Here is a 26,499-nt window from a genome sequence, read left to right as displayed (position 1 = left end):
CATCTCAGAATATGTGCATGTTTATGTGTAATATGTGCATCTATAGAAAATGTACAAAACCAAACTTAATCTAAATGAAATGTAAACTTTGTTAATGCAGCTAAACGTCCTCTACTCATTTTGGTTAAAATGACTGCAATTAAAAAGACTAGTATTGTATTATTAATATTTTTATATATATTTAAAAAATCCTTTTAAGAATCCATTTTTGTGCTGGTATTAAATTAGATTTTTTGTTTGAGTCATACCTTCTCTACTGTGTGCTGATGTGGTACTTTTTGCTGAAGGTTTACTTTTATCTCCCTGAATCTCTGTGTAGTGAGATTTTGATATGATCAGATTGTATTTCTCTTTTCAGATGAACATTTTGAATAGTACATTTTTCAATTTAAAACATGATGTTTTAAACATCAAAATTCTAAGTCATACATCACTCCATGTGATATGAGTCAGTGTAAGAATAAAAGTATACCAAGACATGTGGAAGAAGAGAACGAAAAGTGAACCAGATCAAAGGCAAGCTAAATTGCACTCATCATTTGTAATGATAGATCTCACTATCATAATTAACTTTTGCTAAATTTGTCACATGATTTGTATTGCTTCAATTTAGTCCTGTGCAGGTATGGCAGTTCATGAATTAGACATGTAATGAGGATAGAGTTAGCCATTGGTCTCAACGGTAGAAAGCATTCTCAGTCAAATTGAAACCTTGCCTGCATGCAATTCTCTGTATTTTGATGCTCACATGTGGCAGATGGTGCAAAATTTGCCAATCTGTGCAAAAAGAGTGTTGACAGAAAACAGATGCTGCCTATAGTCTATGGTACAAAGCATTTGTCAAATTTTACAACACAGCACTTTTTTATTGCTCAGTTTTGCAACTTTTGTGTTATTTGTCCTAGGGGAGTTAAAAAAGACAGATTCAACTAGGACGAGATTGTTTTTTTCCTGTGAAAAGTAAGGGGTTCTCAACATCGTATGCAGTGCAATGAGATGATGTGAATGCCTATAAGAATTTCTTCACGCCAGCAGCTTCTTTCCGGCATCAAGTGCTTTAAAAACAAGATTTCTTCCTGCTAGAAAAGTTACAGTGTTTCCTTTGGCAGACAAGGTGCAGTCTGTGCTGAGATAGCTATTAAATCGGATTAAGCTTTAAACTGTCGATCACCACCAAGTATATTTATGGCAACCACACAGCCATCACTGAGATAATTATGGAATCTGAAACTTTGCTCGGATTTGAGTACTTCCAGAAGAGATACATGCCATTTCTGACTCATGCAAACAACCGGGGCATAAAGACAGTGAAGCAGTGCTCTTTTTAAGACCTAAGGAGCTGTGTTTATTTTATTAGTTACTTTGTGAAGTAGTTATTTGCCAGATAGCATCATAAATGTGCCAGCATAAATCTTGGTATTGACATAGATCTCATTTTTATGTTCTCCTTTTCTCTGTTGCCTCGGTGTGGCAACATCCACCATAGCTGCCATGTTACAGGGATTTGCAAAAGTATTCACACTCCTTCAATTTTTTTTCCCACATTCTAATCACAAACATCAATGTCTTCTATTAGGTTTTAATTTGATGCTGTAGATGAGCACAAAGAAAAGCATAATTGTGATGTAGAAGGCAGATGTCAAAGAACATCCCTGTGAAGGTTTTGCATAAACCAGCCAGAGAGACCTTGAAGAAAATTCAAAATATAATCTTAATTTATTTAAAAAAAATTCCAAAAATGATAAATTGGGCCCAAACTGAGGTCAACATAACAAAGTACAACTCAAGTGGTAACAGAACAAATTCAAGCACAAACTGACCTAACAAACAAGACATGAGGGGAACTTAAATAGTGGCTGATCAGACCATTAACACACACTAGGGGGTAATTAAACACACAAAAACCTAACAAATATTGGTCAGAATATTACTAAATCTATAAATGAAATAAATATCAGAATTTAACTAACTTTCCAAAGGAAGAAACATTAAATAAATGGTAAAATTAAATTAAAGACCAAATTTCCCCCTCCCCTGGTGAACAAATGGAATGGCCCGCTGAGGAAGTTTGACACCCATATATGGACACCGATCAGCTGGAACTCATCTGTATGATTTTCAGGAACAGGTCCAGAGGAAACTGGTAACTCAAAAGAAAGAAATTAATTTGTTATATTTAACAAAATATACAAAGAACTGACACATAAAGTTAACTAAATGGGTGCACAACAAATAGTTAACTAAACAGTCAGACTAATGAAAACAAATTTAAAGATAAAAATCTAAACTACTCACTAATCAATATATAAAGTAATATTAAGGGAAAACAAAAAAAACATTACCAATAGTGTCTGCGTGTGACAGTCGGGACAGCTGACACAATCCCAAAATGTCTGACAAGTATTTCATTCATTTTTTTTTGTTCTATTCAGTCTGTTGCCTCTACATAAAGTCTATACAGCCATTGGCATGATATTGAAAACTGACATTCATCATTCAGTATACATATTGTCCAAGGTATCAGCATGTAGGCATTCTTTTCTTCTTAGAGGCTGTAAATGTTAAACTCACGGCAGTAGTTTCACCTTCCAGCAAGACAATGACTGCAAACATAAAAACAGTAATGGGCAAAACTTTTAACCTAGATATTCTGCCTTCTGCATGTCATCATAACAATGCTCATCCAACTGGAGTATTGAACCTTAGTATTGTTTGTGTAATGAGCTCTACAGGCATGTAGTTCCACCAGGTGTCTGCTAATTGCTGCTACAGCTAATCTGGAGGACCTGTCTTTTATGAGGGGATAACATTTTAACATGATATAACGTTCAGAACAGTTGATTTTACATAATACCATTCCGATCCCCTATACTCCTCTTTAAGGGGTATAAATGCTTCTGCAAAAAACCTTAAAAGCCCTATGATCTGAAAGCATTAAATATGCATGCTTTCATCAGTGCTCTTATTGGCTGACTTTTCTTGGATCACTCAGATAAACTTCGATCTCACTTTCTTTGAAAAATGATTAAATGTGGTCTTTCATTTCCTGCAATTTTGAGTTTTCAATCTTTTTCCCTAGCAATTTTTTTTCATGTCTTGTAGCACAAAGCAGTCTCTGGTCAAATTGATGTAATGAATGTTATGAACATAAGCACAAATGCTCTGGGTAAAATGCTAAAATGTATTTGAGTCTTCTTGACTTGTTCTCATAAAAGTCAAATTATGTTACAGTTTAATTATAAGGCTGTGCATGTTTTCCTAAATGAATAATAAATTATCCTACAACCATTCTGCCTTTCCACCTCTTTTCACTCACCACCTTCTTTTTCCAACCTCTCTTATGATGAGATGGAATATTAGTTAGAGCAAAGCAGCTTTAAGACATTTATTTCCTGATTTTCTGAATCCCCCAAATGTAGACTTTAGAGTCGTTAGGCATAGTTTTGAGCAGCTCAACTTTACCGTCCTTAAATACATACATGGTGGGAAACCTGTATTGACATGTGTCCTATTTTACATAATACTCAAGCCCAAGGGATTACTGCTGTGAGTGCACGTGCCCATAAAACGCTTCTCACATATTCAGAGCAAATTAGCCTCCAAATCCATGTAAGCTACTGAAAGCTGAGAAGGAAAGCAGTAATCGATGACAGAGGTTTTCTTTGCCGTTCTTAACAGCAGAGTTATTTATCTGTTCTGACACCAGTCAGCATGGTGTTCCAGCTCCGAAACAAACAAGATCCAGAATGGGGAGAAAATTCATGTGTTGAACAATTAAAGTCTCTCAAACGATGATCAGAGACTGTTTCCACATTTCCTTTAACTATATTTGTTGTCTAATTTATTAGTTTGCTCAAAGGCAATGTGACACATGGTGTAGCAACCTGCTGTTTACTGAAGGTAGCTGTGCGGAAGCAATTAATTAAAGCATAATTTAAATAATAGCTTGTTATGTTCAAATTAAATCATAGTTAGGGTGTGTTGTCTGTTGTTTTTGTCTATAGCTGAGTTAAGACTGCAAACACTGATGTTGGATTTTTTCTAAACATCTATTCACTTCTTATGACAAGACATTTCTAAATTGTCTGAGGATTTAAGCTGCACTCAGAAGGTTTGCAACCCAAATGTTAATGTCACCGTTCAGTTACCATTTTTTTAATGTAAGACTTTAAAGGGCACAAGGAGAATTTGTTGCTACAAAGTATGTTTGGCAGGACGCTGAATTCTGACTGTTGTCAAACTATAGTTGTGTTTTTACATTCTAAGTTGAAGTTATGTCTAAATCTAAGTATCCATCATTCATCGAGGTGTGATATGTCCATATGTCTGGTGAGATATGCATATGCACCACCATCCATAAATCTAAGCATCCCTTCAAAGATGAGCTTTTTTACCTTTCTTACCATCCACCTTGTTGTGGATCCATATTCAACCTCGTCAATCACAGCTTGAAAATGTTTTAGTTTTAGTTAATTGTCTGACTGCAGATGTGTTTCAGTGAGAAACTATATCCTTATGAACATCCTTTTGGTCTTATTTGAATGGTATGTTTTCTTGTCTTTCCCATTTTGAAGACTGGATGAAAGAAATTATGTCATAGCTCTACTTTAGGGATATATTAAATCTCGGGTTACAACCTAACTTCAAACATTTAGATAAACTAAAACATACATAAATATTTTTTTCCCTTGCTGAATAAATGAACACATTGAAGGTTTAATTTTTCAATTGTTCATGGGAGATGATGCTGTGTAAATAAAAATACATAATTTTAAGACTTTTTGCACATCTTTCGTTTGGGGTACCAAAATGTGGACAGAGTTGCAGCATACATTTGCTGATGCACATAACTCACTCTTATATGCATCATTATATAAAATGTTTGTATGTAATTTTTGCATAGAATTTAGTCTATTCACACTGGAAGTACTATAGAAATGCCAAATGGCCTTTCTACCTATGCAGTCTAGAGATGGGCCAACTGGCCTGAAGGATTTTATCTAGCAGGTGCTTTTGTTCTGTAAATAAGGCCATTACCTTATAAGTACCCTGGTAATGGCCTCAACGCATCTCACAGTTGCACAATTGTTCCTTAGACTTAGACTTAGACTTCGACTTAGACTGACTTTGTTGTCATTTTGCATGCACAGGGTGTATACAGAACGGAATTTTGTTGCATACGGCTCAGGACAATGTTTGAGGTTCCAATGTTGTGAGTAAAATAAAATACAGTATAAAATATGAATATAAATCTAAATATAAAATATAAAGTGCAGGACTGACAGTAAAATAGAAGTTATTTAGCTCTGTACATGTGCAAGGTATAAAGTGGAGACCAGTTTTTGAGTGCAGTCCAGTTAAGAGTTCAGCAGTCTGATGGCAAGTGGGAAAAAGCTGTTTCGGAACCAGGTGGACCTGCACCGGATGCTGCGGAACCTCTTTCCAGAGGGCAGCAGGGAAAACAGTCCATGGTGGGGGTGTGAGGGGTCACTGATGATGTTTTGGCCTCAGGACACGCATCCTGCATCGATGGTTGACCTGACACTTCGGCCTTTTGCCTGAGCTGGGTGTGGAAGGTTGTTGCCGAAGCAGTTTCTCCTTGTGTGCCTTCTTCTCACTCACATGAGAGTTACCGAACTCTCTTGCAAGCTCAACCAGGAAGTCCACCCGTCTCTCCTGCACCCCAATGCATGCCTGATAAAGCACATGTGCATTCAGTGCTGCCATGTCAATCATGTTTGCCAGGTTTGCTGACCAGCTGTCACATAGTGATGGAACCTTGGTCACCCCCCGCAAGATTATGACTGAAATAAATGCCATTAGTTCTTGTGAACTAAATAGGTGAAGCAGTCACCTATTTATCCTCCACAGCACAAAAGGCTGCATGCAAATTTGCATGTGCAAAGTCTCCCAGATTTCTTTTGCTTACACTTTTTGCATGATTTTTTTGAGGTGGATCAACACAATTAATTTGGTTAGTTTATTTCTAAACTGTCATTTTAAACCCACTTAGCTTTATTTAAAAGAAAAGCATTACTGATTTCTTTTAGAAAAACCTTTGCATATTTCTTGAAACAGATTGTATATTTTGCAAACTCTATGTACATTTGGCGAAATGACCTGGATAATGCAGCACAACATCATGGATCAGCTGCAAAAGGTCACATCTCTCCAAAAACACTTCATGTATGCTTCAAAACTAAACTGACGAGTTGTAGGTATCATAGATACCCACCCCCAACATGGACTTTTCACACTCCTACCTTCTGGCCTGACGGTCAACGGCCACATTTACAATTGAAGAAGGGATGCTAATTTGAGCCATCAGAGTCATCAGTTTGGACTCAGGGCCTTTTGGCTCTGTTTCAGTAAGTCTGGGGAGAGGTCGAAAACCCCAGTACTCCTGGTGTTCATAGATGTAGGCTAATTTATGTATGTATTTACTTTACATTGCTTTAAATTGTGATAAAGGGATTCATTGTGAATACAATACTAAAAATGGACTGAGTGTGATGGTATCAATGTTGTGCTGCAAAAGTTCAACTCTGTCAGCCTGTGAAAAATATGTTAGGAACCAGAAAAAATATAAAGTGTCTTTGTTTTACAAGTTGCATATGTGCAAAGATATTTTTGTATGTTTTCTGGTGCAGTTTTATGTTTTTAGCTCAACAAATACTGGATTATGCAATTCTGATTAATGTTTGGTTGATGCTTCTGAAGGATGAATGTTGCATGTTGATATATGAATTTTCAGGATGTACTTTGTTTTATATAATACTGTAATACAGAAAACAAAATATGATTTTTTTTCTTTTTAAATATAGAGGTTAATCAGATTTAATAAAAGATTAAAACAGTGTTAGAGATTTTTACACAGTTTTCTTTTTTTCTGAACAGAACCCTTACGAAAAAATCCCATGAAAATCACATCTTTTCACATGTGTAATCACATGTGAAAAGATGGGATTTTCATGGGATTTTTTTTGCACTTGAAAACGTGATTTTCATGGGATTTTTTGGGAAGGGAAATAATAAATGGAACCAAATTCAAATGTACTAACAGCCCTGTGATGACCATATGTTTTTGTTTGTTTATTTCTTGAATTAAAAAAAAATATATGTAAAAAAAAAAATTATGACAACTCACCAAAACTTCTGTCTTTATAAAATAAAAGACGTAGAGGGGGATGTAATATGGTGGTTTTGACTTGTGATATTTTATCAGTTATGCAGTTATTCTTAATGTTCAAGGAGTGGTGAGAGTTTGTAAGCCTTTGGGCTAAAAAGGAAATGGACCGGGGATTTTCTTTTAGTGATAAGGTTGACTGCACTGGGCTGTGAAAGTGCTCCACTAACTAATTATTTGAAGCCTCCTCTTAGATTAGTGTTGACGTGCGGAGCTTATGGACAGTTGCATAGCAGCCAATCAGACCATGTAATAACCACAGTTCCAATATTTGCTGAAATTCACTATAACACCTCGCAAAACAAAAGTGTAGAAGGTCCTAATGCTCAGTCCAATCCCACGGCACAATGCCCTGATAAACACAGACGCCATCTTCACAATGGACAGCATCTTTACTCTGGCAATTAGGCAGAGCTTTGGATTATCGCTTTTTCAGTCCAGCACACACCAAATCCATCCAGATTCAATTATTCCCCTCCCATTTCTGTGGCCATTTGGGCCTTTTGGGCTCAGGCTTGAAGAGAAATGCTTAAAAGGATCTGAACTGCTAAGAAGTAAAAAAAAAAAAATATATATATATATATATATTATAGTTTTAGCTTTCTCCATAGTTTTGTCTTTCTTTTTCAGTGTACATATGCCAAGTATATGCAATAAATGTAACCTTTGTAGCACACCACCAGTGTTATGGTAGATATTTTGTGAAAGCAGCAAGCTAATAGTTGCATTTCTCTCCCTCAGGTTTTGTGTTCTGTTCAAAACAAGTAGAACTACATCTGGCTTTCAAGAAACCAATACTTTCTTTCTGCCCATATGGAGTTAGTCTCCCCTTTGGCCCCTGCATAAGAAACTAAAAAGCTTACAGAAAGTATTTGATGTAGTCTGTATTACTGTGTCTCAGTATATTTAAGCTTATTAGAAAGCTCACTCTCTCAATAACTAAATAAAAACTTAAGCTTGTGGGAGTCAGGAGCCTCTGATCTCTCAAGGCCTTTCTTTAGGGGTTTTTGCTAAGGAGCTTTTATTTCTCTACCTTGTCTGTTTATGTAAGTTGATTTCTGGACAATGTTCTGTTGCATTTGAGTTTCTTAGGATACCATTTTTGCAGATTAAATTTTTCTAAATCTGCAAAACAGTCTAGAGCAGATATGCATGGGTTGGATTTTCATTTTCAATACACAAGAACACCATAGCAACATTGTAAACATCATAAACATTTTTTTTAATTCTATTATTTCTTGTAAGAAATAATAGATAATATTATTAATTTTATTAATTTCTATAATAATTTCTTGCTTATTTTATGATAACATTAAATAAAGATACCATGCTTTAACAATATGTTCACAAAAATTTGTATAAAACTGAATAAAGCAAATATGAGACTATTATTAAAATAGTATAGCATTTTAATAATGACAATTCTAATAATATAACAATTATTGTTATTTTGAATTTTAAGCATAAAGTAAGCCGATAATATGAAACAAATAAGGTCTTGTTGCTGTTATGCTCTTTAGTGAATTGCACATCTTAAGTTGGTACAAGCTGGTTAGAAAGTCAGGCTGTTTGCTCAGGTGGAGTCAGCAGTTATCTTCAAATTAACGTTTTCTTCCAAGAGTGGTACGTAGCATCCTTTTCCACAGGGAAAAAAGTGCTACTGTCTGTGTTTTATGACTAAAAATGTTTCTCAACTGCTAAAGTTGTCCCTTCTGTAATTGATGGAAAATTGAAAGTCTACACCTGCACAGCAGCACATAGGAGAATGGCAACACAGTGCCACTCTATGCTTCATACAGCTGAAGAAAACATTGTTGACTCAGTTGCTTTCTCTGGAAACTCATTAAAATTACTTCAAAGAATATGTCACAATTTATTTTTTTACAACTTTTTCATTTCAGTTGCCTTTGGATCTCTTACGATATCATCATCTCCAACTGAATTTGAAAATTCTTATGTGAAGCTTTAGATGATGATTTCTCCTCTAGGGAGGAAGAGGTCAGGGAAACTGTTGCTTCCCGGCAGTTGCTTGGAGACATAACAGACCGGCACCCTCGGAGGATTGTAAAACATTCTGATGAGCACAGTCTGCTTGTAATTCACTACAGTGGCAAATGAGCCCTTGTGACTAAAGCTGTAATTTAAAACACAAAAAATCTGAAAGCATTTAGGTAGATATTTCAGTTTCTGCTCAAAGGCACGAGAGCTTCAGCGCTTGCTTTTCTCCAAGTGATACCTGTTAAAGTATCACTAGAATACTTTAACAATACTTTCTCTGTGCATAATACTTTGTTTCGCTTTTCACAACATTATCAGTTTGTGTTTTACCATTAGGGTTTACTAGCATTATTGTAAGGTAGCTATCAACATGTTATCACTACAACACTCGTAGGACTGCAGTTATTTCCCTAATAAAAATAAGGCACTTGCCCCTAAACTGCCACTTTAAGATAATGGTCCACATGTGGGTGTTGGAATGGAAGTTCAAATACGGCAGCTGCAATCAAATATTCCCTTCTTCATTTGGTTTAGACATAAACAACACCCAGACCCCCTCTGTGATCAGACTCTTCACCATATGCTCTATCTGTGTATCCTACTTCCTTATTTCTAGGTTGTTTCTTTCCTTCCGTCCAAGATTTTAATGTGGTCAGAAAGTGTTTCCAATGTAGAGTTTTTGGTGTGTCAGAGGGAAATTTGGTCTCTTCACCTTATTACTTCAATGGAACTGTACACATGTATTGTGCATTGTAGCCAAAGTACGCACTACATTGTTTTCTATTTTTTCACTATTAATTAGCCAACCACCCATTTGACATTTTCCCATCAGATCTTTTGTTAAGACAGTAGTCAATTATCTGTATACTGGCATAGAGAATTGTTACATTTTGAAACCTTCATGTATCTTATTAACAGGAACTGGCTTGTGCATGCCTGTAATCATACAGTAAAATACACTGTAGTATAACCTGTTCTTCTGTTTCTGCTCTTTTTTGTCCAGGTACTCCAGTATCACCGCAAAAAGGTAAAGCAACACTCAGTCACCTCTGAATTTCTCCATATATGCTGTGCGTTGTGTGGCTGTATGCTGAGTGTCAGTGTTCATTGTAAGGTTTTTGCTAATGAGATGAAAGAAATTTCATGGTCATGTTGATTACGCTGAAATTGTCAGTCTGGATTTCAGCTGAAGAACAGTCTGTTTGATTACAAAGTCAATCAATCACACCCACTGATACAGAGTCTAAATTATCGCAGAATGACAGGCAGCCCACAGTGTGTGTTTAGGGCTGCCTTTTGTACTACTTGTGTTAGCACTAATCACAGTTCTGTTTAGACTCCTCCACACTTTCATGTGTATGTTAATTTGAAGTTGGAGGAGGGGACTGTTTTTGAACAGTGGATCATCAGGGACTCATGGGACACGTACTGGGGATAGATGTTTTTAGAAACATGCTGGTAGGCTGTTATAATTTTGTAGGATAATGGGGTTGTGCAGTCAAATTGTCTAAATCCCCTTTGGGGTGTTGTTCTGACTAGCAGCCTGTAGGTACATGCATCAGGCCACCTAGCTTTTGTTCTTCCTGCAGAGGATGCACCAATGTCAGAGGGTGTGTCACACTAGATAATTGCAAAGCAGACAATCAGCAACGAGAACTCCCCACGGATTTTCTTAAAAACTTTTTCATCCCCTCCAGTGCTTATTAGAACTTGGGGTTGTTTTGTAACTGCTTTTACCATAGCAGAGCAGAATGCAGGTGTGAATATTTATATTGACAAGTAAATCTGATGTGATCTGGATGCAAATAAGAGGAAGGAAACAAACACAAAGACTGACTTTTTTACCTACCAAATCTGGTAAAACTACTAATATATTTCAAACAGAGACATGGAAAGTGTAAATCTGTGTGACAGTTTACACTTAGTATGCTCCCGTTTGCACACATGCACACTTTTGTGATCGTGTGTACGTAATGACCGTGGGTTGTACAGTGCTGTCAGATGGGCCTATAAAGGTAAGTGATGCAGGCTGCCCGAGCCTCCTTCCCTATGATGAATGTTGACAGGGAGCAGAGGCTGAAATGGTGAACATCATCGCCTCACAGCTGCGCTCACACACATCTCTCAATGAGAGGCAAATAAGTAAGGCAGCATAATGCTGACAGTGAATGAATGCTCATTTTACCTTCCCCATACGTCCGCACTTGTATCTGACCTTTCAGCTTCTACAAGCTTCTACAGTGTCTTGTAAAGGTATGCATATTTGAATGTTTTGAGAATTTTTCACATTGTAACTACAAACCTCTTTGTATTTTATAGGGACTTAATGTGATGGAGACATAAGAAAATGAAAGAAAATTATTGTTTTGTTTAGATTTTTTTCAGAAATAAAAATCTGAAAAACCAAAGTCAATACAAGTCTTTGAGGTTCTGCTTATGGCCTCTTTGCCCATGTGGAAGATGAAATTTTAACCATTCTGTGTAAAATACCTCAATCTCTGTCAGACAGGATTGAAAGATTTTGGGGATTTCAATTTTCAAGTTTTTCCAGTGAGCCTCATTTGAGATTGAACACGCACTTTGACTGAGCCATTGTAGCACGCATATGTTGTGATCTCAACCATTTCCATATAAATCTGGCTTTATGTTTAGAGCAATTTAGAGCAACACATTTTCTTCTCAGAGTCCAATGATTTGTAAATTTGCCCAAAAGTTTCTTTTTCTTTGCTTTTGACCAGCCATCATCTTCAAATTGCTTGATGTGCACACTACACAGTTTATGGCAAATTGCAACAACATCAATTTCTTCTTGAACAGACGAGTTAATAGTTCACCTTCAGCTTTTTCAAAGGTACATTGTTTTAGCTGTTTGTCCTATTAATGATCTTTTTGAAACACCTATCTGTTTAGGTGAGACCTTTACAAAATAGGTGCAGTCATTAAAATGCAAGATTAAGTACAGGTGGATGTTATTTACATCTGAGGACAATTATTTGCAATGTATTAAATTTAAAATTATTTGAGTTAAGTGGAATATTGCTGTGGCTGATGCTACTTTGTTTTGGTCCATCACATAAAATCCTGGTGAAATACCTTGAGACTTGTTGTTGTAATCTGCCAAAACCAAAAAAAGTTCATTGATTGGTGTATATAATTTTGCAATGCATTGTATGTTCCTTTCCTGCTTGGCCATCCTGTACATACAGCCTAGTTTGTTTGCAAATATATGAAACATTTTATGTCTCTCACTCAAAATCATTAGGATTACAATGAAGAAAAATTGCCTGCTCTATTCATTTATACATCATGAGTAATAGAAGCCTAAGTTGCTTTGACAGTGTAATCGCTACTGAAGAGTCATGGGGCCTTGAGGCAAAGATAATGTACATAAACCACATTTGTGCATGCAGTCTTGTAAGACTGGCAAGTAAGTGTGTGTTTATATGTTTTTGTCTTTCGCTTTGGATGAAAGATGAAGACAGCAGGACATTTGTATTCACTTGCAATGTCAACAACCCACAGTCTCAATCTGTTACTATTCAGCATGAGATGTGAGAAGTGTACACTGTGAATATGTTTTAAATGAAGGGCAGAATGCAATAGCTCGGTCTGGGTAGCTTAGCTTGGATAACCTTTTGAGTTGTTACAGTATGAAGATTAAAACAGGACCTCTTGATGATATGACCTTATTCGTTAACTCTCTCCTATGTTGAAAACCCTTTCTGTCTGCCCTTCTTCCCTCGAAATCCTTTATCCAACACCTCTCCACCTTTCTTGCACTCCTCCTCCTCTGACTCTCCTGCCAAATGAAGTATATTTATGGCACCTGTGCTGGAAAAACAGTCTCCAGGAGACGTCCCTCTAATTTCATTTTCAAAATGCCAGCAATAAATTTATCAAATGGGCTGAATCGAATCGGAGTCACACGCAGTGCCATCCGTCATGGACTGTCCCTCGGGGGCCTGTGGGCGTACTTAAGCCAGCCAAAAATCTCTGCTGGCAGGAGAAAAAAAACCCTGAGTGTTGAGAAGGAGAAGGGGGTGTGGAGTGGGTGTGTGAGAGCTGGGTGATGGGGGTCTTGGAGGAGAAACCAGATGAATGGACTGGAGAAAAAAGTGATAAAAACAAGGTCTTGTATGCATATCTTTATTGGCTTATATCCACATATGCAGAAGTATAAATTAGCTGTCAGACGAGTGAGGATGGGCATGTGTGCACAGAGGTCAGTACAAATTCTTGAATGCATTTCAAAAAGCCAAAGTGCTCAGATAAGCACTTTGGCTTTCGTGGTGCTGGCATAACAATTGATTTATTGCAACCCAATTTAATTGATTGTTTTGCTCAATTTTGCTTCATTAAAACATTTCCAGTTTGTTCTTCAATCCCGCCGCAGTTTTCCAGAACCACAGGTTCACTTTCTCTTTGCTCTCAAATTTCCTTCCCTTTTCTCCCTGACTCTTCCTCATGATCTTTGCTTTCTCTTTTAATGCTTGCATACCAGATTTCTTTTGTTTCACATCTCCTTCTCTTTGTCTTTCATTTGTTTTCCTCTCCCCTTCCATTTATCACACTGCAGGTTAAACCAGGCGTGAGCACGGGTAAAGTAGCTTAGCACTAACAGTTCTAATGAAGTCAGGCCCCGTTTTCCTTGAATGGGGATCAGTGGAGCTATTCCGTGAAGCCTGTCAGCATTTAATGATTAGATGAAACATTCAGACGCCTGCTATGAGAAATTCAGGCACACTGATAAATGGTAATTCCCAAGTGGAGGTCTTTCTTACATAGATCTGCAAAACATTTATGCATGCTCACACTTTCTCCTCTGACACATACACATGAGCACCGCCACATGCATTTTCTGTCCTCCCACTTTGGACAGATCTAGATTTATGAGTTAAACATGGCGTGGAGGGTATTATCAGCAGACTGATTGGAAGACAAAACAAATGGCGGAGTGATTCAGAGATTGAGCAGTTTGAGCCATTGATTCCTGCACAGCAAATTCAAAAGTGTTAAATGTTTTGGTGTTGGTAGACTTTATGCAAAAGCCGAGTTAATTTTACCCTTATAGAGTCATATACCGTTTATGTAACTCTGGGATGTATATTATTAGTAGTTAAAATCCAGTGTTAAAACAAAGTGTTTCCGTATCAAATCTAGAGATGTTAATGTGGAAACAGTAAGTCTTGACTTCCTAACTCTGAACTCCCCTACTATAACACTAGAGGAGTTAATTCACTGACTCCGCCCCGAGAATCACAAGTTCCCACCAAAGCGAAGCGGCAGAAGTCAAGTCATTCCAGGACAATTTACTTTCCACATGTCTGAGTTATTCACTGCGCTTGGTAAGTAATTTTTTTCTGAGATGGTTTCTAACTATTATTTTGAGTTGAGATCAAGCTGTATGATAGACATAACGTTCGCCACACGGCTCGGTGTTAACATATTTAGCTTAGCATGCCGAATGTTTGCGGAGTATAAGTGTTCGGAAAAAATTTCGTCGGTGAACTTTCAGTCAAATTGTTGGCTAATGAACAGATCCGTAATAATCTGGACTATGTTTTTTCATGATGTTTACATAAATACTGGTCAGATTTATCAACCTTTCTGATAATTTTTTTTGTAAAATGCTTTCTCATGTTGGATGGATGGATGGATGTTGAAAGCATTATTCCTTCTGTTGTGTCTTCTTATATACATCTTGCAGTATGTTTAAATCCTTTTATTGCCTTTTTCTATGTATTAGTACCAGTATGGTTGCGAATGAATCGCCAGTTGTCAGCAATAACCTCACCCTCCCGAATCTTCCATGGATTCTTCGAAGATTCAAGCTCCAAAAGTGATTATGTAAGTGTTAATATCTCTGAAACTCCACATTTCTGTAATTGAGGCTTGTTGTTAGAGTTGTAGTAAAAATGTATTCTTTCGTTCCATTTTTCATTGTTATGGTTCTTGTTTGTTATGATCCAGAGACCAACACTGGCTATCGTACTCGGAGACTGAAGACTGACCAATGCAGTAGAGGAGCACGGTGATATCCCTGGCCAAACTTCACCAACAGCCCAACAACCCGAAGACAATCTGTGTTAGTGAGTGGACAGCTTTTTGGGGGAGTGCAGAGAGGCCCAGTCTCTTATCAACAGAAACATAAACTGGGTAAGAAGTGATGGATCTGAATATCAGGTTAGTCTGTTATGTACTGTAATATCCGGCAATCTACCTGTTAAAAGAACCTTTACTCTATCATATTACATGAACTGCTTGCTTTACTTTCTCCACCTTGTACTTTGAACAATTTCATGCATATTGTATTGAAGAAAAATGTATTAAGCATACTGCATTTTGTATTGCACAGCTGATATGTCAGACCTTTTGATGAGCAATATGTAAATGAAAGCGACATGTGAAACATGCACGTTATTCCACGTTGTAGTATGTTTTGTAATTATGGTGCACGTTTTGAAATAAATGCATTTGAGAAAATCATTGCCTCTTTATTAAATGGTTATTTTCCAAAGAATTTTTACAAATTCAAAAAAATAAAATACCTATTTAATATTAATTGCAAATAACTCTTATGAAGTAAAAAAAAAAAACTCTGTGAGAGTTAATATTAAGATCTAACACTGAATTTGTTTTAGTAAGTGTTAAATGATTAACTCCAGCAGATTTGATATTTGACTCTTAATTAGAGGTAAGGTGCCAACTCTCCAAAAAGAGTTAAATTAACACTTTCTGATGTGGACCCATATAGACACTTTAAAAGTGTTGAAATCAAATCTGACAGAGTTCATTTGGGTCTGTGTGGTTTGTGCAGAAAACCTGCTGAAAAACGCATGCAACACAAAACAGACTTGTCCCTCATCTTGACGAGTAGATAGTAAACAAGTCTGTTCAGGAAGTGTTCTGTGATGCTTGATTTTTCAGATCAGAATGGGTCAAAAGGACTGTAACTTCAAACCTTTTTGAACATCCCTGGGTTATTGTGAATTCTCCTAGAGTCAGTGATACTGTGTGCTCACATTTTGCAGCCAAGTCTGTGATTGTTGTTCCGAATATGTCAGAAAGTGCATCAGCATGAGGGCATTTGTTGGTACGTTTAACTGCTAAAATGAAGAAAAGTGACAGAGGCAGTGGTTGGGTCAATGAGCTGCCTGTTTGTCAGAGTGAAGGGGTGCCTTCCAGGGACTTGCCGCGTTTTGCCCCATTAGCCACATGCTAAGTTACCTATCAACTTACTGCTACACGAGGAAACTGCACACTTTCAAGCGTCTCTGTATGATTGTAATTTATGAGCCTTTTCTGATTACATGTCTTTGCTGAATTTGAAGCACATTCTGTCCTTGTATAATTAATTAAAATTCTCCACCTCTATCTTTTCATCCCTGGCTGAAAAATCTTAGGACGCTAGATTTAAGATAAATGCGTGACTTTCAGCTAATTTGAAGCTGTCACTTCAAGTCTCTCCTGGATCTAATGGTTCACAAAGCTTTTAAAACATACTTGTGGAAGCTACTTTAAAATGCCGTTTTATGAGTGGAGTTGTCTGGCCAAGAAGTTGGAATAAAATAACATTTAGAAATGCCCACTGGGCTCAGGCTAGCCTCTTGTAGCTTTTAAATGCCTCTCACTAGCTATAAAAGAGTGATTGTCATCTCCTCTATGTGTATCATTCTCAGACTTTTTAGCCTCAGATTCTGCTGATCAAAATATTTCTCAGCTCAAATGTAGACTGGCGTATTATCTGATGGATCTGTTCTATGTGCACCAATGCCATCTTTCTACTCCCAGTTTTAACTAACTATAACCAAGTCAGGTTACATATTTCCACATCTTAATACTAAAGTTATTCCCAACTATTGATTTTTTTTTCATCACGTTGTATTATTGACGTGATGATTTTTAAAAATACCCTGCATAAAATAATCCTAATGAAGGTGTAGCTCAAGTGTGGTGTTATCAGTTCAGCTCCTTATTTTTGAACTGCTATTTAAGAAAAACAATTAGGCTTTTTATTTCTATTTGATCAAAGATAATTTCATTAACCTTTGTGAATATGTATAAACCTGATGGCAGTAACATTTTTTTTTTTGGAATTTTGCCTTTTTAATTGTGTGATTAATTCAACAGGTACCAGTTAAGTGATTTTTTTTTAATGTATTTTTTTTTCTTTGTTGGTTTGTTTAATTAAGAAAGAGCACATGTGTGATGACAGTTTTAGGTCAATTAGCTTTGGAACAACACAAGTGATGATTAGAACAAAATGACACTAAAAAAAACAAGACCTCTTTAATTAAAAGATAAATCAGCAGAACTGGGCCCTAATGGTTTTTAATTATTTACATAGATTTGCATTCAGAGCAGAGATAATCTCAAGGGCTTTGTTTATCACATACCTATCATATGGCTGGACAGCTGGTGCTTTGCTTTACTCTGAATTATGAGTTCACTTTACTAGTTTCACTCCGGAATAAAGTTCAGATGTAGCTCAAACTATAGCTTACATGTATACATTGCTATGTTGAACAGAACTGGCAACATAGCGGTAGACTCCCATTCTATCTGTCACCTTTTATTCCAGCAGTCGTTTGCTTATCTAAGTATTTCATGAAATGACTCAAACCCTCTGATTTTGCTATGTGTCACAACCCTTTAAGGTGTTTTGAGGTGGCTTTGGTTGTGAATGGATACTTTAAAATTTAAACTAAACCTAATTTTTTCAACTTGTTCTCAATGAAAGGCTTCAACGAGCAATCTAGTTTAAGAAGACTTTTGCATTTTCATTCAAACTCAAAAGTATATTCTCTTAACATACGTAACTGAACAAGGACCCTATACAGTCTGGAAAAATATGGAGTCTGTTATAGTATTCTAAGTATTTTGCTGGTTGTATAGACATATGGAAAATAATTTAGTGTCAAAAATATTAGTATTTTACTTCCCTTTTGCCGTCTATCCTCACTTTCTTCTCTCTCCTTCTTAGTTAGTTTATTGTAGATTCTACAGCTGAAGCACTAAAAATATAACTACCATAAATTGACAGTGAACAGTTGTCTATTTACACTTTAAAATTGACCCAAAAAGCCTGATAATGCTGAAAGTTTCCTGCTGAGATCACTTTTTTTCACTTTCTCCATTTTTCCTATAGTGGTTCTGAACAAAGCTCTGGTTGAAGCCCACCTATGCAACAATAATGCATTGCTGAGTAAATGTGAATACACCATCATATTTGTGTCCCTCTGTGTCCCCCATACTCATTCTTTGGACCTCTAAAATGCAAACAGTGATTACTGTGACCTTTTATTTTTGATTCATATTATTTTTTGTAGCGATCTTTGAAATAGAGAGGGGTCGTTAAAGAAGTGATCTTGCCTATATTGCATCCCTCTGTCCTACTAATAAGGTTCAGCATATATTGATATTAAATGCCAACAAAGGACACTGAAGGCTCAGGTCAGACACACTAAATCTCTCTCACTTAATTAGCTGAAAAAAATTGTAAGCAGTGAACCTTCTCTCCTATGCATAAGACATAAAAGTACTTTCTTAGTGGTAGGCTTTTGGTTGTTGTAGGACAAGACGGGTATAATGGAGTTTTGCTAGTCAAGTTAAACATAGCAACATGTCCAGATTAATGTTGGTGAAAGATAAAGACAAACCACAATATATCTTCTGTCGACACGCTTCTTAGACTATTTAAGTGTGAACACTGAAACATTTCTCATGACAGAGATTAGATAAAAGCAGGGACAAGTGTAACAAAAAGAAATGGAATCTGAAGTAAATTTATCACAATCTTCTTTCTCTTGCAGAATCTTGTTCCGATGCTGAGCTGCCAATTAGATACTAGAACAGCCTGTTCCCCTGATGCATGAACTTTATTTGATATTCCGTGTTCTGCTCAGTAGGGTGCAACAGTGATTGCACTAGTGGGGAAAATTTTCACTCCATTCACACAGACAAGACATTTTCATGTATGCTCCGGAGGTCAGAAATTTTCCCACTGACGATGGGTAAATCGTAATATGTGAATGCAAATACTCAAATCCGTCAAATTGGACATTGGTTACCTCCTGCTCCCTATATAGTGTGAGGGATCTGAAATGTTTGATTGAGCTCTTGAAAGAATAGGGCAGGTGATTGTTTCCAAAGATCAGTTGGCCTTTATGTCCTGCACACTTTAACCCAGACAGCACTGAAGTAGACAGAGTATTTCCTACAAGGAGGACAAACCTCACACTGGCAATTTCCTGTTGTGGTCTAAAGCAAGAAAGTGCAATTCTGGACAATCATCAGACCTAATTTTCCCTGTGATTTCCAAAGATTATGTGTTGAAGAGTAAGCGATTAGAAAGAGACTGAGTGAAACCTTTCAGAACTTTTGCGGCTTTAGTATTCTGGTTTCATTTAAAAAGCTAGGTTTTGTTTATATATTGTAAAGCATACATAAGCATGCAATAAAATTGCATCTTTATCAATTACAATATCTTTTTTTATATATCTTTGAATAAATTAGTATAAGAGTTTATGTTATTTAGGTTCATTTAAAACTGATATAATTCATGCATTTATTCCTATTAAATTACAACATTCCTATTGAATTTGATGTTTCTTAGAAAATCAAATATCACATAAGAGTTATATTTTTTATACAGAAATGTTATGTTATCGCCTTGACACATGATCATGAGCAAGACTTCTTACTTGAAGGCCATCAGACTGACGGTTGTTAAAACACTTCACAAAGATGGTAAGTCATAAAAGATCATAGCTAAAGAAACTTGCTCTTCATTGTATCAAAGGATATTCAGTGTGATTAAAAATATACTCAACGGACACTAGGAATGACAACCTGGAAAAGAGTGTTGAGCAAAGCCCATATCAGAGTTTTCACAAGAGCTGCAGCTAGACCATAGCTTCAAGAGCCACTACTCACAGATGTTTCCATGAAATGGGCTACAATTATAGCTCTCTTTCTTTTAAGCCACTTCTTAATCATAGACACCTTCAGAAGCATCTTACCTGGGCTAAGAATTAAAGAACTGGACTGTCGCTCTGTTGTTTAAAGTCTGCTTTTTAGATGAATGTCAATTTGATTTAGAAAGAAACCTCCAGAGTTTGGGGAAAGAGGTATAGAAGCAAATTCCTGTGTGAAGTCTTCACAGTCAGTAGTGATTCAATATGCCTTGTCATCTAAAGTAACTCTACACAAGCAAATTTTATAGTACTTTTTACTTTTTTCCTGGCTCACAAGGTTTATAGTGATATCAGTTTTGTTTTACATCATGATTTGGGACCTGGTTTAATGACCATGTTATCAATGAATTTGGCTTCCTTGGCTTAAAGACCACTGGAAATCCGTGTGACATTCTCAAGAGGATACCGCAACAATGCACTAAGCTGAAGGCTATTACTAAAACAACCTGGACAGAGCCACAGACTGATTGCTTCCTTGACATGCCACGTTCATGCAAAAGGACCTCAGATCAACTTTCCCATGCATATATTGAGCATGGACATACTTTTCATCAGGCTCACATTTCTTTATTAATAAACAAAAACAAAACAAACAAACAAAAAACTTTTATTGGTGACTTGGTTTACTAAGAAAAAAACAGTTGGGTTTTCATTTACTGTAATCCATTGTCATTAGAACTAACAAAATTAGCATTTCAGATGTATCATTATGTGTATATTGAATCTACATATTATTAGTTACATTTTAACTGATTTACTCAGACAGATTAGCTTTAATGATGGTACAATTTATTGAGAAGCATCTGTACATAATTAACACATTACTTCTCAAGATTCTTGGTGGGGTAGACCCACACTAATCACAAGGGGCAAACAACTTTAGTTTGATTCAGGATCACAATATTGCCATGGGACTACCTGCTCAGACTTACTTGGGTGATTCATACATCTTTGTCTGTTTACTGACAACACACCACAGTTGGGCTTGAAGCCCTACAGGGCTGGCAATGCCATGGAAGCGGGTGGCATATTGCACCCAGCAGGACCGCTCGGATGTAGGCTTGCACGGCAGAGGGATTTGGCCAGCTTGGATTAGCTCAGTAGGGTGAAACAGAAGGGACAGACTGGGTGTGAGAGACGGAGCACATCCATCTTTACTTCATGCAAAGACACCTGGGAAACCTGAGAAAAACCTGCTGAGATTGCAATGCACATCAGTGAATTTCCTTTAATAAACAACATCTAACTCATTACTTCATTTGCTAGAAACTGAGAACTAAACTAAACAGCAAGAAATTACACTTTAGATTTCATATTATTTTTTTAAAATAGTTTTCCCCACATCTCACACTTTTGGATCACTTCCTTCTACATTTAACTTCGGCCATTAATTTCCGAGTGAGGCCATGTGAAAATTCATTCAAATACCCATAATGAGATAAACACATCTCTGGACTCCACAGTCACACTAATTAAGCAGACTTTTTTCCCCGTACTGTGCTTTGCTCTCAAACCTCGTAAACTGCTCAAAGGCATGTCACCACAGTAATGGCAGATGGGTTTTTGCAAGCCAAAAAAATAAACAAGTAAGTTGAAATGATAATGAAATACACATACAAATAGGAAGGAAAGCTGAGCCAGTTGCTTCTGACAGACTGCTGAGGAAACTTGCCTTTATTCTTTGCTACGGCTGGCCCATTCTGTCCGAAGGATGGATCTTTTCCAAAAATTTATTACCCAATTTCACATGCAAAGCCCATTCGGTTTTCTGACACCAAAGAGGGCCAAGAAAATGAATCAGGGTCTGGACAAATTGGCATGCCTCGCACGAGCACAGTAGGAGGAAATTTTCAAATGTAAAAGTTGTGTTCTCTTTCGGCTCTTCCTCAACATCTTTCAGGATTTTTGTGAGAGCTATATGTTTCTATTATAAAATAGTTTTTGCATAATATGAAAATGCAGTTTATACTCCTTTTCTGTATGAAGAAAGTTAGCTCCCTGTTCCCTTTCAATGCAGGTAATAAGATGTTGTTCCATTATTGAAAACTGGAGAGACTGAAGCCAAAGTGTGAATGATAAGCTGTTACTTATGATGTGCATTTGTGGCATCAAGTAATCAGGCTCCACATTCATTTCTTCATATGTAGCTGAATTGATCTTGCTTGCAACTTTGAAATTAAACAGTTAATTTGGTGAAGCCTTATCACATTTATTTACTATCAAACTATTAGTTAATAAAATATCAAGCACTCAGAATGTAAAAAAAAGTGCACTGATCACAAGATGCTAATTTATTGGACTTACAAGAATGAGAGGAGAAAAGATTTGTGCAATGTTTTTCAGAAAAAGGAAGAAATCGATATGTTTTTGGTTTTACAAGCAGTTTTAGATTTGACAAATCATGAACTGTGTTTTAAGGAATCAATATTTAGCATAAGCTATTTCAGTTCAAGGTTGACTTTTCCATATTTGGCACACGTTAATGAAATGTGAAATGAAAATGTTCTCTTTTTATCTCTCTCCACAAATAAAAAATCATAGACCTTAAACTTTATAAGTTGTTTTTACAACATTTATAGTCATTCTGTTCAGGTTTAAGCATTCCGATTTTAAAGAAACAAACATTTTAAACCAGCGATTCTCAAAGTCTGTCAGTTTACCATGCAGCTCGTTTGCATTTTATTATATAAAAAAAAACTCTAAAAGAAAGTATATACAAAATTAGTAATTTAAATAATAATAATAATTATTAATTTTTTTTTATGTTTTATTTTTTCCAAGCAGGATTCAGAAATAGTTTTGGTGTAACTGCATCTATCTAGATAACACCAGAAGTGCATAAGTTTGCTGTGATGTGCATAGTATTTATTTGGTTTGTTCTTTTTAATAGAGTTAATGTTTGGATATTGTTGTATATCTTTTAACTGCATTACCTAAATTCAAGAGGTTGTATGTCATAACAAAGATAGATTTGTATGTAAAGCAAACTAAGTAGTTTCATGTACGGTAATATAAGCTCATGTAAAAATGGAATTATTTAATTTATGCCATAGACATTATCTAACCAGTAAACAAGCAAAAAAGCAGATTGGGCTTGTCACCAGTTTCCTCAAAAATATGTGCCTGTAAGCAAGGTCGCTTGTGTCGCTTTAGGCCGCTGCTGCACAATCAGCACAAATCAGGATGACGAATTAAAGTGCATAGTGAGATAAGTTTCCAGTCAGTCTGTTTACCCTGAAGAGCAAAATGGCACCTAGGAAGCATAGGGGGGCCCAGATGGGTTACGCTAGGCTAATTCCAAACACAAATCAGCTTGGATGCATCAATAATTCATGGGAAAAGTCTTTGAGAAGTAAACACTGCTTAGCCCATTAAGAACCCAGATTGGCCCATTGCTGCAAAGGCACAATAATTGCACTCAGTCTAACAATGTATAGAGGACATATAGCTTATGCTCCATATGGAAATCTAATGCTCATTAGAGCAGGTGGAATCCTTTACAGATCTGAAGGCAGTGTTACTTGCAACAGGAATATGGGATTGATGCTGAAGACAGTAGAGAGTGACAATTAGAGTGACAGCTGATGTAGTATTGGATTGAGTATTTTTGGATTAATCTTCTGTTAGCTTTGTTTTTGTGGAGTTCAGAGAAATGGAAAACTTATAGTCACTTTCAGTCAATAAATGCACAAACTAAAAGCCTAAAGAGGGTCATGCTCTCACTGTTACAGTTCATTTTTTTACTCCTTCCTACACTACAGCATTTGTACACTTTTCCTCACACTTACCCCTAGACATTTTTGCTGGCTTGTCTTTTGTCAATGTCTGGTTCTTAGCTAAAGGAAGGTTGCTGCTGCATGCGTGTTGTGTATGCTTAGCAATTTTTATAATTCCCCATCCTCAGCACTGCAGTTCCCACCTGAACAACATGTGACAGGGACTGTTTTGCTTCTTCTATAGGGTTTATTAGGTAAGGAGCAAGTTGTAGTGCCTTTTCTTTCAGTGTGTGCCTGTCTATTTGTCTATTTCTTTCTTTTTGTGCTGTTTCTCTCATCTTTAGGCGCTCCAGAGATAGTCTTCTCACTACAAACAGCATCTGTTTCAGAGAATAATAACAGCCATAATTGTCCTCCAGAGAATTACATTATTTTTGGCTCCTCTGCTGACTTTCAGCTCAAAGTTTTAAATATACAGTCCCTGGCCACTTTATAGGCCACACACCTTCTGTAGCTTGTATACACAAACAGTGAATCAGGGAATCACATGGCTGCAGCTCAATGCATTTTGGCATCTAGATGTGATGGAAAAGTTCAAACTAAGTATCAGATTAGCATAGTGACATTAAGAGGCAGTTCTAAAGGCAAAAGAGGGACCAACTTGCTACTTACAAATCGGCGGATTTAAATTATTTCTTGTAAAAATTTCACATTATTCTTGATATGACTCAAGCATTTATTTTTTTCCTGCATGCTTTTTTGTGAAGTATGAAGTTTTACATCTGCTTTGTGAGGTTTCTCATGTAGTTTTAGGAAAAATGTAGCATCTATAGACCCAACTTGTTCTCAGAGCTCACAGTCTTAACATCAAGTGTTTAACCAAGCAATATCTCCTTCCTTCGGTCCTGTTCTGCCTCTTTTGTAAAGCTTGTGAAATTACATCTGTTTAAATTAAAGTAGTTTTATACGTAAATATTTTTGTACAATTTTTTTTACTATTGTCTTAACAGACCCTTAACCACACAAAAGGTGCTGGTCTGCAGTGTATGCTGTACAGAATGTCAGGTTAGCCTATTAGCAAGTTAATTCAGTGTTTCTTGAAGATTCTTTACAGCTTGTATTGCTTTTTAGACTGTACAATTGGTTACAGATTCTGCACATTTTCTGACTATATTGTAAATATTTATAAAAAAAAATTCATTATTAATTTTTTTTTCTTTGATGATGCTAGTTAGAATATGTTTGAAACATATCCTGTTCGAGATACGGAAAAGGGTTTCCCAGGGGGTGTTATTATCCTGCGGTTTCCCTGCAGCCATCCACACTAATGCTCCTCTAGCCAGTGATGCTTGACCATGCTCCAGGGCTTTGTTATTGCATGGAGGCCAGAGATGTCATAGCCTGTTACAAACTAAGGTGCAGACGCAAACTTCTTCTCTCCTTTTTCACCCATCCCCTCTCTTAGCCTCCCTGCTGTTGTCCCTCTCTTGCTCCACTGGCCCCCTCCTTTTTGTGTCCAGGGAAGGTAATGCATGTCTCTGTAGTGTCTACTCAGTAGGTAATAACTCACTGTTCAGGCTCAGATAAAGAGCTCTATTCATTTAAGTGGCTGTTCCCCTTCTACACACGAGTGTCACCTATCCCCTGGGAGGGCATGGAGCTGGAACTACAAGCACAGCCTTCACCAGTCTTGATTGCCTCTTTTGGAGCTTTTCAGTGGTGGAGCGTATCCCCCTCCATGTGTGAGTTCCCTCAAAGTGTAATTCTCATTAGTTTTTTTCATGGGGAACCCCCTCATCTTTTTTTTACTTTGTCACCCCATCCCCCTGCCTAACTATTAATGAACTAACTCAGAGCCTTTATTCCCCCGCTCTGCAGCTAATGCTTGCACATCTCATTCTAGTGCCCTACTCTCAGTCTCACCCGTAGTTGTGACTTCCCTTTGATGCTCTCTGGTGTGGTCGTCTTTATTTTGTGCTTTGATTGTTTCCCTTTCCTATCTCCATCTGCCCTTTCCAGCTCTGTGTCTCCATCTGTCTCATCAGGGTGTCTGTGAAGTCCCAAAGCTTTGGGAGTCACTGATGTGTGTGCTGGTTGCCGGTACTCGTGGGTAGAGTGCAGATCATTCATCTTCTGGACAGGTATGTGTAACAGTGGCAGGACAAAGAAGAGAAAAAAGACAGTGGGAGATCTCAGGAGGCATGCGAATCAATTTCATCGGTAATCAGCAGAGCAAAGAAGCAGAACCTGGCTCTGTCTTTCTTCTCCTCCCTCCTTTCCCCTTTGTCTTTATATCCCAGCTCACCTATACCCGTTTCTCTCCGACTTCTCCCACTGATCAGCTCGCAAAACACTGTAGCGGCACACTAGCCAAGCAGCAGAAGAAATCCCCACACAAATTAGAACACAGAAGTCATTATTTGAGTCATTGGCTTCTTCTTGGCTCCTGAAAGAAAATTCTAGTCCAGTGTTCAGAACTGTGGAATAAAGGGAATTACTCTTTGCTTGCTTCTGCCACATTTTGCTGGACATAGTGTTCCATCAGAGACGAAGAAAGTAGAGAAAAAAATCCAACAGTGATTGCTGCTGTGTTTTATCTAAAGATGTCAGTGGCATGAACCAC

The 26,499-nt window shown here is 37.0% G+C and overlaps 1 protein-coding gene across 2 annotated transcripts in view; it reads left to right on the top strand.

The window, feature by feature from the left end:
* LOC102216698 (cadherin-4-like) overlaps window positions 1–26,499 on the top strand; it is a 264,176-nt gene that overhangs the window by 113,590 nt on the left and 124,087 nt on the right. The window contains exon 3 of one of the 2 annotated variants that reach the window (XM_023337259.1): window positions 10,188–10,211. In XM_023337259.1, the coding sequence (XP_023193027.1) occupies window positions 10,188–10,211 (24 nt within the window). Of the gene's footprint in view, window positions 1–10,187; window positions 10,212–25,939; window positions 26,018–26,499 lie in introns of those variants that run through there. The other variant, XM_005811949.3, reaches the window with a different exon arrangement.

The sequence above is a fragment of the Xiphophorus maculatus genome, chromosome 1 (genome assembly GCF_002775205.1).
Source record: "Xiphophorus maculatus strain JP 163 A chromosome 1, X_maculatus-5.0-male, whole genome shotgun sequence".
NCBI classification, from domain to species: Eukaryota; Metazoa; Chordata; class Actinopteri; order Cyprinodontiformes; family Poeciliidae; genus Xiphophorus; species Xiphophorus maculatus.
This window is presented reverse-complemented; position numbering and strand designations above follow the sequence as displayed.